Below are 14,349 nucleotides of genomic sequence, written 5' to 3' on the forward strand. Positions count from 1 at the left end.
TAACTTCTTATCATTTTATTTTTTAAAAAATGTGTCCCTGACAAAATTGTTGAGTGTTGTGTTCTTAACCCCACTTTCCCCTATGATTTTTATTGCATGACTTTGTACAGCACAGTAATTTTTAGAAATGCATATGTTACATTATAGCAGGACTGACTGTAATTGCTTTAAACAGAGAAGGATCTGCCTATGGTTAAAAAAACGTTTTGATATTACACTACAATGGCCATCATTCCACAAAACATAAGCAGTGTATTTATGAATTGCACCCGGACTTAGAAAGAAATAAGGAAGCAGAGTTTCTGCTCTGCATGTATTACCGATCTTCTTGTGAAGTTTGCTATTCTAATTTTCATGGCTAACTGGAAGGGACAGACTCTGCCATTAAGAGCTGACTACCATTAGGGGGCATTTGGAAAAGGACATGAATTCTTTCACGCCTCTAAAGCATATCGGGGGACTTCCCTGGTGGTCCCGTGGTTAAGACTTTGCTTTCCAATGCAAGGGGTGCAGGTTCGATCCCTGGTTGGGGAGCTAAGATCCTACATGTCTCACAGCCAAAAAACCAAAACATAAAAAACAGAAGCAATACTGTAAAAAATTCAATAACGACTTAAAAAAAATGGTCCACATCAAAAAAAATCTTTTAAAAAATTGTTTTAAAAAAATAAAGCGGGCTTCCCTGGTGGCGCAGTGGTTGGGAGTCCGCCTGCCGATGCAGGGGACACGGGTTCGTGCCCCGGTCAGGGAAGATCCCACATGCCGTGGAGCGGCTGGGCCCGTGAGCCATGGCCGCTGAGCCTGCGTGTCCAGAGCCTGTGCTCTGCAACGGGAGAGGCCACAACAGTGAGAGGCCTGCGTACCCTCAAAAAAAAAAGAAAAAAGTGAAAAAAAAAAAAAGCATATCGGCAAATTAGCTTAGTCTTCCCAATTGAGGCCCATTAGTTTGAGCAACTTCTCAGCCCAAATGTAATTGAAGAATGTTGAATGTTTATTGAAGAGATAGCAAGTTCACCAAACCAAAGGTCACCAAAGGATTAAGCAAACAGGATATCAGGATTTGATATCATATCTAAGTATTTATCATGTATTTATATGGTTTGGGGACTGAAATATTTCTTAAACCATTTGGGTAACTTCTCTGGCAGGTGATTTTTATACTTCCTTCCCAATATTGGTATTCTACTATTAAACTGAGTAGTAAGTTCTTAGAGTCCCTGACTGATACGACATAGACACTCAGCTGGAATGGAATCTAATTTTACATATTTAAAATTGCCACAAGTACAAGCCAAATAGATTGAAACTCTCCTAAAACTGAATTAACAAACACAAGACACTAGTAAAACAGCTTGGAAGACATCCAAGGAAGTCTTACTTACAGTCAATGGTAAGTTTAGCGGATGACTGTCCTCCTGTTGTCATTACAGAATATTCTGCAGTATCAGCCTTTGTTGCTTCTTCTATGACCAAAATGTGTTTTTTGCCTTCAACTTTAATGTAGTGTCTTGATCTTGGACCAGGGATGATTTCCTCACCATTCTTAAACCTGAGTTAAAATAGATTATAAAAAAAAGTTTTATAAAAGACCCTTCAGGAGACAGATGCCAGACACTCAAGAACTTTTTGTTGAATTAAAGAATGTATGGGGCTTCCCTGGTGGCGCAGTGGTTGGGAGTCCGCCTGCTGATGCAGGGGACGCGGGTTCACGCCCCGGTCTGGGAGGATCCCACATGCCGCGGAGTGGCTGGGCCCGTGAGCCATGGCCGCTGAGCCTGTGCGTCCGGAGCCTGTGCTCCGCAGCGGGAGAGGCCACAACAGTGAGAGGCCCGCGTACCGCAAAAAAAAAAAAAAAAAAAAAAAAGAATGTATGGATCAATGTATCAATAGATTAATATTGTGACAAGTATTGTCTGAAAAATGACATTAAAAACATAAGCCCACTCTTTCCATTTAAGATCAATCAGATAAAGATGCTAACAATGGATATTACCTACGTTGGGCTCTTGACACACACTAGTAAGAATATCATTTTAATACACTTTAAAGACAGTTGTGATTCTAGATTAGAATGAACAATCTATCCTGTACCAATTACTAGAGATTCCTGCTGCATAATTTACTCTGTTTCTCAGTTAAGATTTTAAGACTCCGAATCGTCTAGTCTTTAATTTTGAGGTTACTCACAGAGAACTTGAGAAAACACTTCCCATCTGGCCCCAAAACTATGCTTTTTATTTTTAAGAACTGTTAAAGTCATTGGTAATTCTCAGTCTAAAGTATTTTTCTGAGATACTTAACAATAAAGTTACTAGGAATAACATGAAAAAAGTATATTTTCTTTTTCTTTTTTTGAAAAAATGTATCTTTTCCATGTAACTTGCCAGTATGGCATAGTGAGAGTAAGCATGGTATAGAGCACCCATGGGCTTTGGAGTCACATAGACCTGGAAAACCTTGAGCCATCCATTTATTAGTAAGTGCCTATTTCCCTATATCCTTACCAATATAGATTTCTGGATCTTTTTTCAGTTTTCTGTTTCACAGGTGAAAAAAAAACCCAGTATCTTAGTATAGTTTTAGTTAAAACTTCTAACACGAATGAGGTTGAGATCCTTTTCGTATCTGTAAATGCAATTTCCTGTTCTCCAAACTATGAAGGTACTTTTTTTGTCTATTAAAAATGGACAGGGACTTCCCTGGTGGCACAGTGGTTAAGACTCCGCCTGCCAATGCAGGGGACATGGGTCCGAGCCCTGGTCCAGGAAGATCCCACATGCCACGGAGCAACCAAGCCCGTGCGCCACAACTACTGAGCCTGTGAGCCACAACTACTGAAGCCTGCCTAGAGCCCGTGCTAGAGCCCGTGCTCCTCAGCAAGAGAAGCCACCACCATGAGAAGCCCGTGCACCGCAATGAAGAGTAGCCCCCGCTCGCCGCAACTAGAGAAAGACTGTGTGCAGCAACGAAGACCCAACACTGCCAAAAAAGGACAGACCTCAGGAAAGCTATTTACCATTTTACATGGGCATCATCTTCAGACACCTCACATTCTAATTCCACTCTGTCCCCACAGTACGCTTTTGTATCTTCCAGCTGTTTGGTCACTATAACTGGAGGCTCTAGTGTGAAAAAAACCAAAATCAGAATCATTTAATGTCCAAAAACCTGCCTTGTGACCCTGGGTTTGTTCACAGATGAAAAACCAACAATAAGAAAGTATCATGCATCACAGAGCCATGGTTAGATGGTGGTAGGTAGTAGGTAGGTTTTTTTATGATTTTTTCAAGGCAAAATAAATGGCTGGCAACCCTGGGTAAGTTTTTCCAATTTTCTAAGAACTCTTCAAATCAAATAAATGATTGTTTTAGAGAGCAGACACATTGTATCAGATATCCTTCTTTTGGCAAATAAGATACCAGATGGTAGGCATTTCTGGGGAAGGAGAACCTATAACACTAAAATTCTCTACTTCTGGTTCTAGACGGATGATAGAGATTGCAGAATTGTCTTTTTAAAAAATTTTTTAATTGAAGTATAGTTGATGTTCAAGATTACAGAGCTGCCTTAATCATAGGTCCTCATAAAGAAAATAAGTGATTCATGGCTTCATTGACACCCTCCAGCTCTTTCACAATGTCTTAGTAAATGATGGTCTTCAGCGATCTCAGTGCCAACGATTGATGCCGTTTACTGATGAAGCTGTTTCAAGAGAAATCTATTTGTGATCAGCTGAGTGTGTGAAATGGTTATCCAGTAGACTTTATTGGGTTTCAGAAGTTATCACGAGAACAATTATATGGCAAAATACTGCTTGCTTGAGCCAAAACTACAAGGCATTTTTACTCAGTTTTTTCCTCCCTTTGGCTTTTCTAGTCTTCAACGAACCTGAAGATTAATTAGGATACACAATAACTGGCAGTACAGAGAGGCTTTAATCCAGAGCCAATCTAACACCCAAGATAAACCATCTCTAGAGGTACTACCGTCTCTGCTCTGGAGCTCAAAAGCTCACTTCATCACTTCCATTTTGATTATCCCTGAGAGAAGGAGAGATGTTGGCTCTTAATGGCTACAGTAAGAAATTTCACCTTACCTCTCACAAAGAGCTCAGTGGAGCATTTCTCATCACCAGCTGTCACATAATACTCTGAATCATCTGTTAGCACACAGTTATTGATAAACATGATTCTTTCACATCCTTTATGTTCAAAGATGTATCTGTTTTAAACAGAAGGAAGATAAACAGAGTCCATGAACTTGATTTTACTCTTTTCTTTATTGCCAGCAAATCTGGCTTATAATTCAGTAATATTTGAAAGTCAGAAATAGTAATTTTGATCTGCAATTTATGTAGCCATGTCTTACATAGTTTAATAAACATCAAACATGAAACCAATGTCTATCTTTATAACATGTAATGTAACACATATGCATATTTACACATAATATTTAATTTGTCATTTTCTTTTATGTATGTTTTTCATTTCAAATATAAATCAGTACTCACATATTTGCCAATGAACCTATTGTTGGAAAATAGGGCTGGCTAAGATTTTTAACTCTGTATATTTTAAAAAACGAGCAATTCATCTACTTTATTGAGGGACAGAGACGATCTTTTTCATTGATTCATTGATTTCACTCCTTGCTAGCCCAGTGAGACAGATTTTATTGGGTGAATAAATGATTATACAATTTAAGCAATAATATGAACTTAATCATTAACATAGATGGTAAATTCTATAGAATGTGATATTCTCTTAAATGAGCTTAAGAACTAGTGTTATCATATCATAGATATCATCTACTAAGAAAGAAGTTGAGCGTTTGGAAACAAAAGCCTGAAATCTAAGGAGATTGCAAAATTTGATTATCTGTGACCTAGATTATGGATGGATATATCAGGGCATCATAACAGACTAAAGAAAAGTTCTCATTTGGGAAATTCTCAACTTGAAGATTTCAAGAACAAAACACTAAGCAACATTTTTCTAGATAAAGATAAACAAGTAAAATTATGTTTTTGGGGTTTCCCTGGTGGCACAGTGGTTGAGAATCCGCCTGCCGATGCAGGGGACACAGGTTCGTGCCCCGGTCTGGGAAGATCCCACATGCCGCGGAGCGGCTGGGCCCGTGAGCCGTGGCCGCTGAGCCTGCGCGTCCGGAGCCTGTGCTCCGCAATGGGAGAGGCCATAGCGGGGAGAGGCCCGCGTACCACAAAAAAAAAAATTATGTTTTTGGTAAATTCAGGCTGCCTTCAAGAGATTTTTACCAGATATAAACATTATTATCACAAAGTCACTCTGAGAGCATGACCACATTAAGAAATTGGAATCCACCTAATTGTACCACAGAAGTGACAGATATTCAGCATTAAAGTCTTTTATAAATATGCACGTGGCTCCTGTTAAGTGAAAACATATATATTGGAGTTGAAAATCTCTCGGACTGAGAAGGATCTCTGTAAAGTAGCTTCATAATAGACTAGCGATACCAGCAGGTATCAGGGATTAGTCTGTTTCCTTCATTTGGGAAAGGGCCAAAAAACAATAAAACACAGGCTTTAGATGCTATTCTGGAAAAACAAGTTATCTAATTATAAGGTGTGATTCCCAGCTGGTATATCAAATATAGATTTCAATTTTTTTCAAAATTTGATTTAAAAAAAACTGGGAGAAGTTTGGCAATGCTCTGAAGTAATCACATATAACCTACAGTGACACAAATCCATAGTTAGGAATCACTTGAAATAGTCTGTATAGAATTAAAACATAAAACAGGGTTTAATTTATATAGTACTATAATTTTGATGGTTCTAAAATACATGAAAAGTTTTTGCTGTCCCTCTATATGATTTTGTATCATACAGGTATAACTAAAAAGTGCTTTTAGGCATAGAAGATTAAGTCAAATTACTCTTTGATTTGTATAGTTATCACTGATTATTCGCAAATTCCACTTACTTTGTACTGGGTCGAATTTCTTGACCATTTTTATACCATTTCACCTCCAACTTTGGATCCGCCAGTTCCACAGCAAATCTTACCCTGCCTCCTTTATCAACCTGATATGCAGGATCGAGAATTTTTGCAAAAGCTGTAAGAGAGAAGACGCAAAACTATGTTCCCATGCATATGCTATGAATTTGAATGGTCAATATATGTATGAGAACCTAAAGCTAAATAAAAAATTGAGACTGAAGAAGAAAGAATTAGGAACCTTCCAAATTATCCCTTATATTTTAGGAGTCTGAATCCATTTATAAACCATAAGATGGTTTAAAAATGTAAAGAGAATCCACATGCTTTTGGAAGAAACATAAGAAGTATTGGAGAGGCTTCAAAAAGGATTATCTTCATTCTTCAGGGAATGTATGATACAAAGTATCCAAATGAAATTTGGACTTGAAGAATATGCTCATTCTCCTAATATGATTATTATCAGGATCATTGGCATTATCTGTGTACATCTATGTCACAGTTTTTTTATCATATAATTTATGAGATGCTTTCGATGACTCGTGAGCTTAAATGAAATGCCTTTGACAGACCGAAATAGTGGGCTTATCAAAGTTTTTGTACTGTGGAAACTTGCCCAAATATTGGCATGTTTAAACACTTGGGTAACCATATCGGGTGTGAGAAGTGAATTCCCCATGCCTCATCCAATGGGTGGAAGAATATAACAGTAAAACAAAGAAACATAGAATCTACTCTGCCTAAATAAGAATCAGGAATTTGAGAGTGAGGGAGAGATGCAGAGGCTGGAGAAAGGGGCCGCTGAGAAATTGCTAGTAACAGCGGGAATGTTTAATGTTCCATTATATAATACATTGTATGTGTCACTGTAATGCACCTTCTGTTACCTTAAACCTTCAGCAGCTGTCTGCTACCCGCTTAGCCTGTGATGTGCGGGGCAGTAAACTACTTCACCTGAAGTCAAGTTAACCCCTGCAAATTTCACCCCAGCTAGTCCGTCCCCAAACCCAGCAGGAAATAGGAAGGATTAATCTCCCCCAGGGGTGCTCACCTGCGCTCTTCTTCTCCACTCTGCGCATGCGCTTGAGCCGCTTGAGCATCCCGCGCAGGTCAGTGATGCCGTACTGGAAGGCGATCTTCTCGTACTCGCTGGGTTTCGCATTCTTCAGCAGCTCCCACACGTCTATCTCAGGTTCTTCCTCCTGCTGTTTCACCTCCCTAACCGGGGAGAACCATTGCCTAGTTTAATAGCTGCCCACTGGCCCTTAAAGGCAAGGAAGGTCGGAGTATGGCACCGATTTTTCGGGTCAGTGCTACAAGCTCTGTTTAAACCCTGAGTCCTTAAAGCCGAGGGGAAAGTGTACTTTGCCTGAAGTCTCAGGGAAACTTCCAGATAGTCAAAGATCAGATACGTGCACTTATATTAACGCTCTCGTTTTCCTAGTTAAAAACACAATATTAGGGGGAGAGGAGGATACCAGGAAATATCCTTAAGATATTTTTACTTATTTTCAACTTGCAAGTCTAAATAGGAGGTGAGATTTTACGGAACTTAAAAGAAATGTTTTCATCTAGGATATCGATATTGAAATAAGGATTAAGAACTAGAAGATTTTAGGTGTTGGTCTGTGAAAGAACAATGCTCTCTTTCTACCTTCATTGGCGTGCATACCCTAGCTCTGTGTGGAGATGGTACAAACACAGCGTTTCAAATCTTTGGATTTTGCAAATAGCATTTTCCCTACCATGTTAGTAAATGTGTACATTAACCATTTTTGCTGTTTTTTAATACAAAAAACATTTGAAACTGTGACTAAGCGTTTGTTTTTTGGTTTGGTTTTGGTTTGGTTGTTTTTCATATGATTTTTGTGTATACATATTCTTTTTAAGAGAAAACTATTTTCTTCTAAATTGTCAGAGTAGAAAAAGAGAATGAGATCCAGAAATCTCTCGTATTTCATCTTAAAGTATTGTCTTGAACTTTTTTGGAAGCAGGTTGGGTATGAATCATGAAAATATAAATGTGAAACTGTAAAGCAAGTCATTAAGCGTTCCTTGAACAAGGCGAAAGTAATTTCTTAGTGTAATTATCAAAATTATGACTCTAAATTTTGATCACTGTCAAAAGAACATATATAACTAATATATATACACACATATATATGATTTAAAGTACATACACTTGTCTGTATTTTAAAACCAAAAAATGAAACAAAACTCAGGAATAAACACTTTTAGGGAAAGAGACTTAGTATAAATGCAAAATATATTTCAAATTGATTTCCTTCACTAGCTAAGTAGTCCTAATTTTGTTTAAGCTTAGTTGACTCTTTTTATCAACTAAGGTTAATTTGGAAATGTTATAGTGACTGCTTACTGTGAATAATGCTGGTTTGGATATGATTTTTCCAGGAAAACTGGTCAACACATCTTAAACATCAGTGTGAAAACAGATTCACGCTTCATGTTAGCAAATAATGAGTTGCATATGTTTGCATTGTCCAATTAATTACACCTGCTTCAGAATTTCTTGAGGAAAGACTGGGTTGTAATCATAGGGAAGGGGAGGAGAATATAAATATGAACGTAGAGTTTAGGGTGGCATTAGGCAAGGATGACTTCTGCATATCTAATTTCCATTGTTGTGTAAGTCTTTTGCCCAGTAGAGGATGCTGAGGCAAATCTGGGAAATGGAAGGAAGTGAGAGGTCATTGGTCCATCAGTAACCTTTGTGGAAAGGACTAGTTACACCATTAGGAAAATGTGCCTCTTAAAGACTCAAGACACAACTATTATCTTCATTTCACTGAAATGGTAATTACACCCTCTGTTAACATGGGGAAATTGAAAAGCTTAAGAAAATTGTCCTGAAGTTGAAATATTGGTAATAATTTGCCTGATCTACTATAACTACTGCCTGAAAGCAGTCTAAATTTCAAATATAACATTTAAATATTTTGTAGGAAGTCTTGGAGCATTGCAATTTAAATGTGTATGTGTGTATATATGTATATATTCTCTGTGGGTCTTTCCTTAATCCAGTTTATTATTGCTCTATTTTTGTCACATTAGCCTGAGTCCCCACATTGTTAAACTATGCCATACTACATTGTGTTCAATTTGTATCTCAGCCAAGAAGAACTACATACACATTTCAAGGGTCCTCCTGACATTGATGAAAAGATTTAAAGATATCAAACTAGATTAAAATAGATAACAAGAGGCACAAATAAAACACTGAGATGTACCTAGATGAATGAGGTGAATGTTTATATGAGGAAGCCAGTAATAAAGGTCATCATTTTCAGTGTGTTTCTTGAGTCAGTTTTGTTGGTAGATTCATAAAACCAATCATCCTCACCATTTTTTTCTCATTAAAACACCAAAATACACCCCACTCTACTACGACCTTAATCCTAATACAAACACCAATGACCTCTTGCCTCTTCCTTCTTCCTTTCCTCTCCATCACTTCACTGAATCCCAAATTGCAAGGAGATGGATTCATTATTTTGTACTGGAACGTGAGGTCAAGGCTGCCATCTGTAGCATCTCCTTTACTCATTCAAAACATATCTATACTTACTGTGGTGGCTGCACATGACCCTATCTGCATGGCTACATTAAGTTTCAGTAGGAAGAAAAAGCCAAATTTCTATAGGCACTACTGATTCCTTTCCAAGCATGCGGATAGACCTATATAACATTTACACTACTTCCATCTACATCGAAATTTCTATAACTTGACACTCCTAGTGAAATATAGAGCAGTTATAGAAATTTTATGTAGAATAAACTTTTAAGTATTTATATAGGTCAAGTCCCATAACAAGATACTGCCCAAAAGACTGACTGTGATTTATTTAATGTCTATTTGAAATAGGCTGACTTTGTTCAGGGCAGGGAGATCTTTTGTTGTATAAAGATGTTGGTTGTAATGATATTTATACTCATAGGGATTTTGCCACAGACTCTCGGAGGAGCAGAAACGGTAACCACATGTCATTACCACAATGAAAACACATGCAATTCACAAATTAGTAGGAAAACACAATGATTTCTAAAGTTATACCAGTGGACTAGTATATAGTATATTAAATGAATATAGTCTTATGATAACAACAATCTAATTATGAGTCAAAATAATAATTAGGGGATGTAAAGAAAATGAGAACTGGAGACATGTTGACTGCCCATTTTTTTCTAGTAATTTTTTTTCTTTAGTCATTTTGACCATTAATGAGATTTCTTTTACTCTGCAAACTACTGGTAGAACTAGTCTGTTCTTTTTTCTTTCTTTTTCCTTTTAATCAGACCTGGCACCTAATAATCTACTGTATTACATTTTTAATGATTGAGTGTGTGTGTGTGTGTGTGTGTGTGTGTGTATGTGTATTTTGTCACTTTACGAATATAAATCCTTCAAGGGAAAATGTCACATTTTGGGGGGAAGTGGATATTTATTTGACACCTGTACGAGCCAGGCCTTTTACATTTAACTTAATTCTCACAATAATTCTCTTAAGTAGTTTTATTCTCCACATTTACAGATGTGGAAAACAAGTCTCAGGGAGGACATATAATTTGACCAAAGTCATACACAGTAATTAGTAAATGGGAGAGTTGAGACTCAAATCCATGTTTTAACCACTACCTTTTCCTTTCCACAAATATGTATCTATCTCTTTCTACGTGCCAAATGCTGGAAGGCACTGGATTTCTTTTCCTCACATCACCTAGTATTATATTCTACACAAAGAAAGCATTTAGTATTTTCCTGGTTGAGTAAATGCAGGAAAAAAAAAAACCAAAAAACAAAAAACCTCTCTTGTCTTCCTAAAGTTTCAATTTGTGCTATAAAATGTCCGAGGCGCCAACTTCTGAGGCAGATTCAGAGTGGCGTTTCTTATGTGGAGTCACAGGAAATGTGCTGACTCAGAAAAGGGAAACTTGGATTTAGGTCCCTGCCCTTCCTCTAACTAGCTGTGTGACTTGGGGTAAGTCACTCAACATCTCTGGTCTTTGGTTTCTCACCTGTAGAACAGGAAGAGTGAGGCTCACTTGACGTCACTTCATATACTATTGCTTTAGATACAACTGGGGAATTAATAAATATTATTGAGACTAATGATTATTTGAAGTATCCAGAGAAGGAAAAATGTTTTTGATACTGCCAAAGTCTACTGATTGGCTAATATCCATTTGGTTATTAATAAATGGCACCTGTTAATATTTCAGTTCTCAACCTAAATGTTTAGAGGTGGGGGTGAATTTTTCATTCACAGGGACTTGAAGAAAGTCATCCAACTAAACTGAGAATGAACACAAGCCCATTTATTACTATTTGTAATTTGTTTTGAAGCATTTCTATTTACACTTATGATTTTTTAGTAACCATAGAAAGCAGTAAAAATAATAAAAAGTGAATCTAAAATGCTAAATGAAAACTGTTATCAACATTATATATCATCAATTTAGAATTATAGTTTTACTGTTTATTCACAAGTTTGGTAGATAAACACAATCCCAGCAAAACTCATTTTCTTTTTGTTGCTTCTGTGCTATAGTAAATATCTAGATATGTATATCTTTATATATAACACGTATATAATATAGTATATTTATGATTATGTATATGCATATTTACGGGCAGAAATTCTATAAAATGGTTGTATACTAAATACCCATAATGAAAATCTATAAATTTTATTGCCAGAGAGTACAAAGTTAAGGGAGTGTGAGTGATAATACTAAACACGTCTCCATTTTACTACTATATTTTATCTCGTCTAAAAATGCACATTTTTGGACATTTTAAACATCTCTGAAATAAGGATGTACCTTACAGTCAATAGTATGTCATAATAAACAATTTGGAGCAATTTTTTTCATTGCTTAGTGATTTATAAAATACAGGTATATATTAACATGAATGGTGTCTTATATTTGATGAAATATAGTAAATCACCAATACTATGTTAAAGTATATATATATATATATATATATATATATATATATACATACTTGCTGAGACTTCCACCAAAAGACTTCTACCAAAATTTTGAAATTGATTTTTCAGTCAAATCAAAAGCAGAAAAATGGAGGCTTTATTTATTCAATCGTGACAAGGAATCATGATTGAAATAATAGAAATCATGAGAGAAATAAAAAGTATTCAGGTATTTAAGTCTCTGTCTCAGTTTTCAGATTTCCTCATCCCCTTCTTAGAAAGTATGTGAAGACTCATGAAACATTTAAAAAGAAAGTAAAAGCACCAGCTAAAATCTTTAACAGATTAGTATGCAGTTGTTTCTCTGTCTCTTTCTTAGTCAACGCTGTTAAAGTATTCCATAAACAAAACACATTTTAAGAAATGAGAAATTCTTTGAAAAACATCTACTTTAAACTTGACTCCTCTGAGTGGGTATCTAAAAGATTTCCAGGCCAAAGCGCCTCACTCCATCACTGGATTCTCACCTACGTTTCAGGAGACCACTAAAGTCAAGTTCCCCTGCATCCTCTTGACCTTCTCCACTGCCATTAACAAAAGAAAAGCAAAACCGGGTTTAATGCTGAGACACATACGCAAGTTTCCCCCAAACACTCTACATATAACGTATATGCAATTTTGTACTAGCACACAAGTCATAGGACTAAACCAACACAAACACTTTCTTTTCACACAAGTGACATTTTAAGTTTTGGAGAATGTACTTGTGGAAAAGCAAACATGAGGAGCTTGTGTTACTCTATGATTTCGGAAGGCACATTTTTGTAGATTGCATATATAAAAGTGCTTGGATTTGTGTTAAAATAGAGTAACACAAATGCACTTAAGCCAAGCAACACAAAGTACTTTGTTTTTGCAAGTTGGGGGTGCTGGAAACATACCTGTGTAAAAAGCAAAGGACTTTTGCTGATCTCTGTTATTCATGTCAGACAGAGATTGGCTTGGAGGACGAAGTGTACCAGTGTCAAACATATAAGTACAAAACTTATATTCAAAGGTAACCTCTTTGTGTCCATCAATAGATTAATCAGATAATGTGATACCAACATCACAAAAATGGAGATAGTGCAGAGCTTTTTAAAAGATGCATTCCTTTCTCTTTTAAAGAGAAAGGATTATAAGCTTTTTATTTTCTTATTAATATTTACACCTTTTAAAACGTATTTTCCAAAAATTTGTCTTGGAATTGTTGAGCCCTTTACTAGGAGTTTTTAAAAGTGCTTTCCTATAGAGAAATGCATCTTAATTTAGGCATGCACCCACCTTCATGATTTCATATAAACTCTAAATATAATAGAAGCTATGGCGCTGACATTTAAATGGCACTACATATTTACTTACGTGTTTCATTTTTTAATGAAGATTTTGTTTTCTGCTCTTTACATATGTTAGTTATGGTTTCTAAGAAAAGAGTCTGTGGGTTTAAAAACAGTGTGTATAACATGTAAGTTATAAGAATTGAGCTCAAATAATGTGTTTTCAAAATTTCTCTAATAGCACGTATTTGGAGAAGACCTTTTGACATAAACACAGTTCTATTCTCTTAAAGCCCAAAACTTAGTAGATTACGTCTTCCTCTCTTAAAATAGACTTATACATAGGATGAATGTAGTTTTAGATCTATGCATTTGCTGAACGTGGGGTGAAGGGAAGGTAAGAGATTTTGAAAGTTATGACATAAAAAAATACAATTGGGGATTCCCTGGTGGCGCAGTGGTTGAGAGTCCACCTGCCGATGCAGAGGACACGGGTTCATGCCCCGGTCGGGGAAGATCCCACATGCTGCGGAGCGGCTGGGCCCGTGAGCCATGACCGCTGGGCCTGTGCGTCCAGAGCCTGTGCTCCGCAACGGGAGAGGCCACAACAGTGAGAGGCCCGCGTACCGCAAAAAGAAAAAAAAAAAAAATCCAATTGACTGATCAGGAAGTATTAAATATCTTTTAAAAGTAATTACAATTTTCATTTGTTCATAATTTAGGAGGGAACTGTGACTTTTATTAACAGATTAGATCATTGTTTTATGCTAGTTTCAGATGACTTTCCTTATTCAACAACACTGTTATGTGGATTCAGTCTTAAGAACAAAACATTTACTCTCATGAATGAATTTGTATTTTGGATGAATTAAGTACAGAGCGTAAAATAATGTCAGGAAAAGGCTAGTCACATTTCCCATAGGCTAGAAAATTCTTTTCATTTTTCTTCTTTGACCCCCTGATTTTTCAGCCTTGGCAGCTGCAAAATAAGTCAAGTAAGTATCTATATTTTGCCCTTCTACAATGTTCTTTATTCCAGCAGACTCAGTGGTCTTTCATTTAGGATAATTCCACATTTAAATAGTGCTAACTTCAGTAAGT

At 36.6% G+C, this 14,349-nt stretch overlaps 1 protein-coding gene across 5 annotated transcripts in view; it reads right to left on the minus strand.

Moving 5' to 3' along the window:
• MYBPC1 (myosin binding protein C1) overlaps positions 1–14,349 on the minus strand; it is a 94,889-nt gene that overhangs the window by 39,631 nt on the left and 40,909 nt on the right. For all 5 annotated transcript variants that reach the window (XM_032645512.1, XM_032645513.1, XM_032645511.1 and 2 more), the window contains 6 exons: positions 12,460–12,516; positions 7,033–7,199; positions 5,967–6,099; positions 4,097–4,221; positions 3,017–3,122; positions 1,383–1,549 (listed from right to left, as the gene is read on the minus strand). In XM_032645512.1, coding sequence (XP_032501403.1) covers positions 1,383–1,549; positions 3,017–3,122; positions 4,097–4,221; positions 5,967–6,099; positions 7,033–7,199; positions 12,460–12,516 — 755 coding nt within the window. The remainder of the gene's footprint in view (positions 1–1,382; positions 1,550–3,016; positions 3,123–4,096; positions 4,222–5,966; positions 6,100–7,032; positions 7,200–12,459; positions 12,517–14,349) is intronic.

The sequence above is a fragment of the Phocoena sinus genome, chromosome 10 (genome assembly GCF_008692025.1).
Source record: "Phocoena sinus isolate mPhoSin1 chromosome 10, mPhoSin1.pri, whole genome shotgun sequence".
In the NCBI taxonomy this organism is placed as follows: Eukaryota; Metazoa; Chordata; class Mammalia; order Artiodactyla; family Phocoenidae; genus Phocoena; species Phocoena sinus.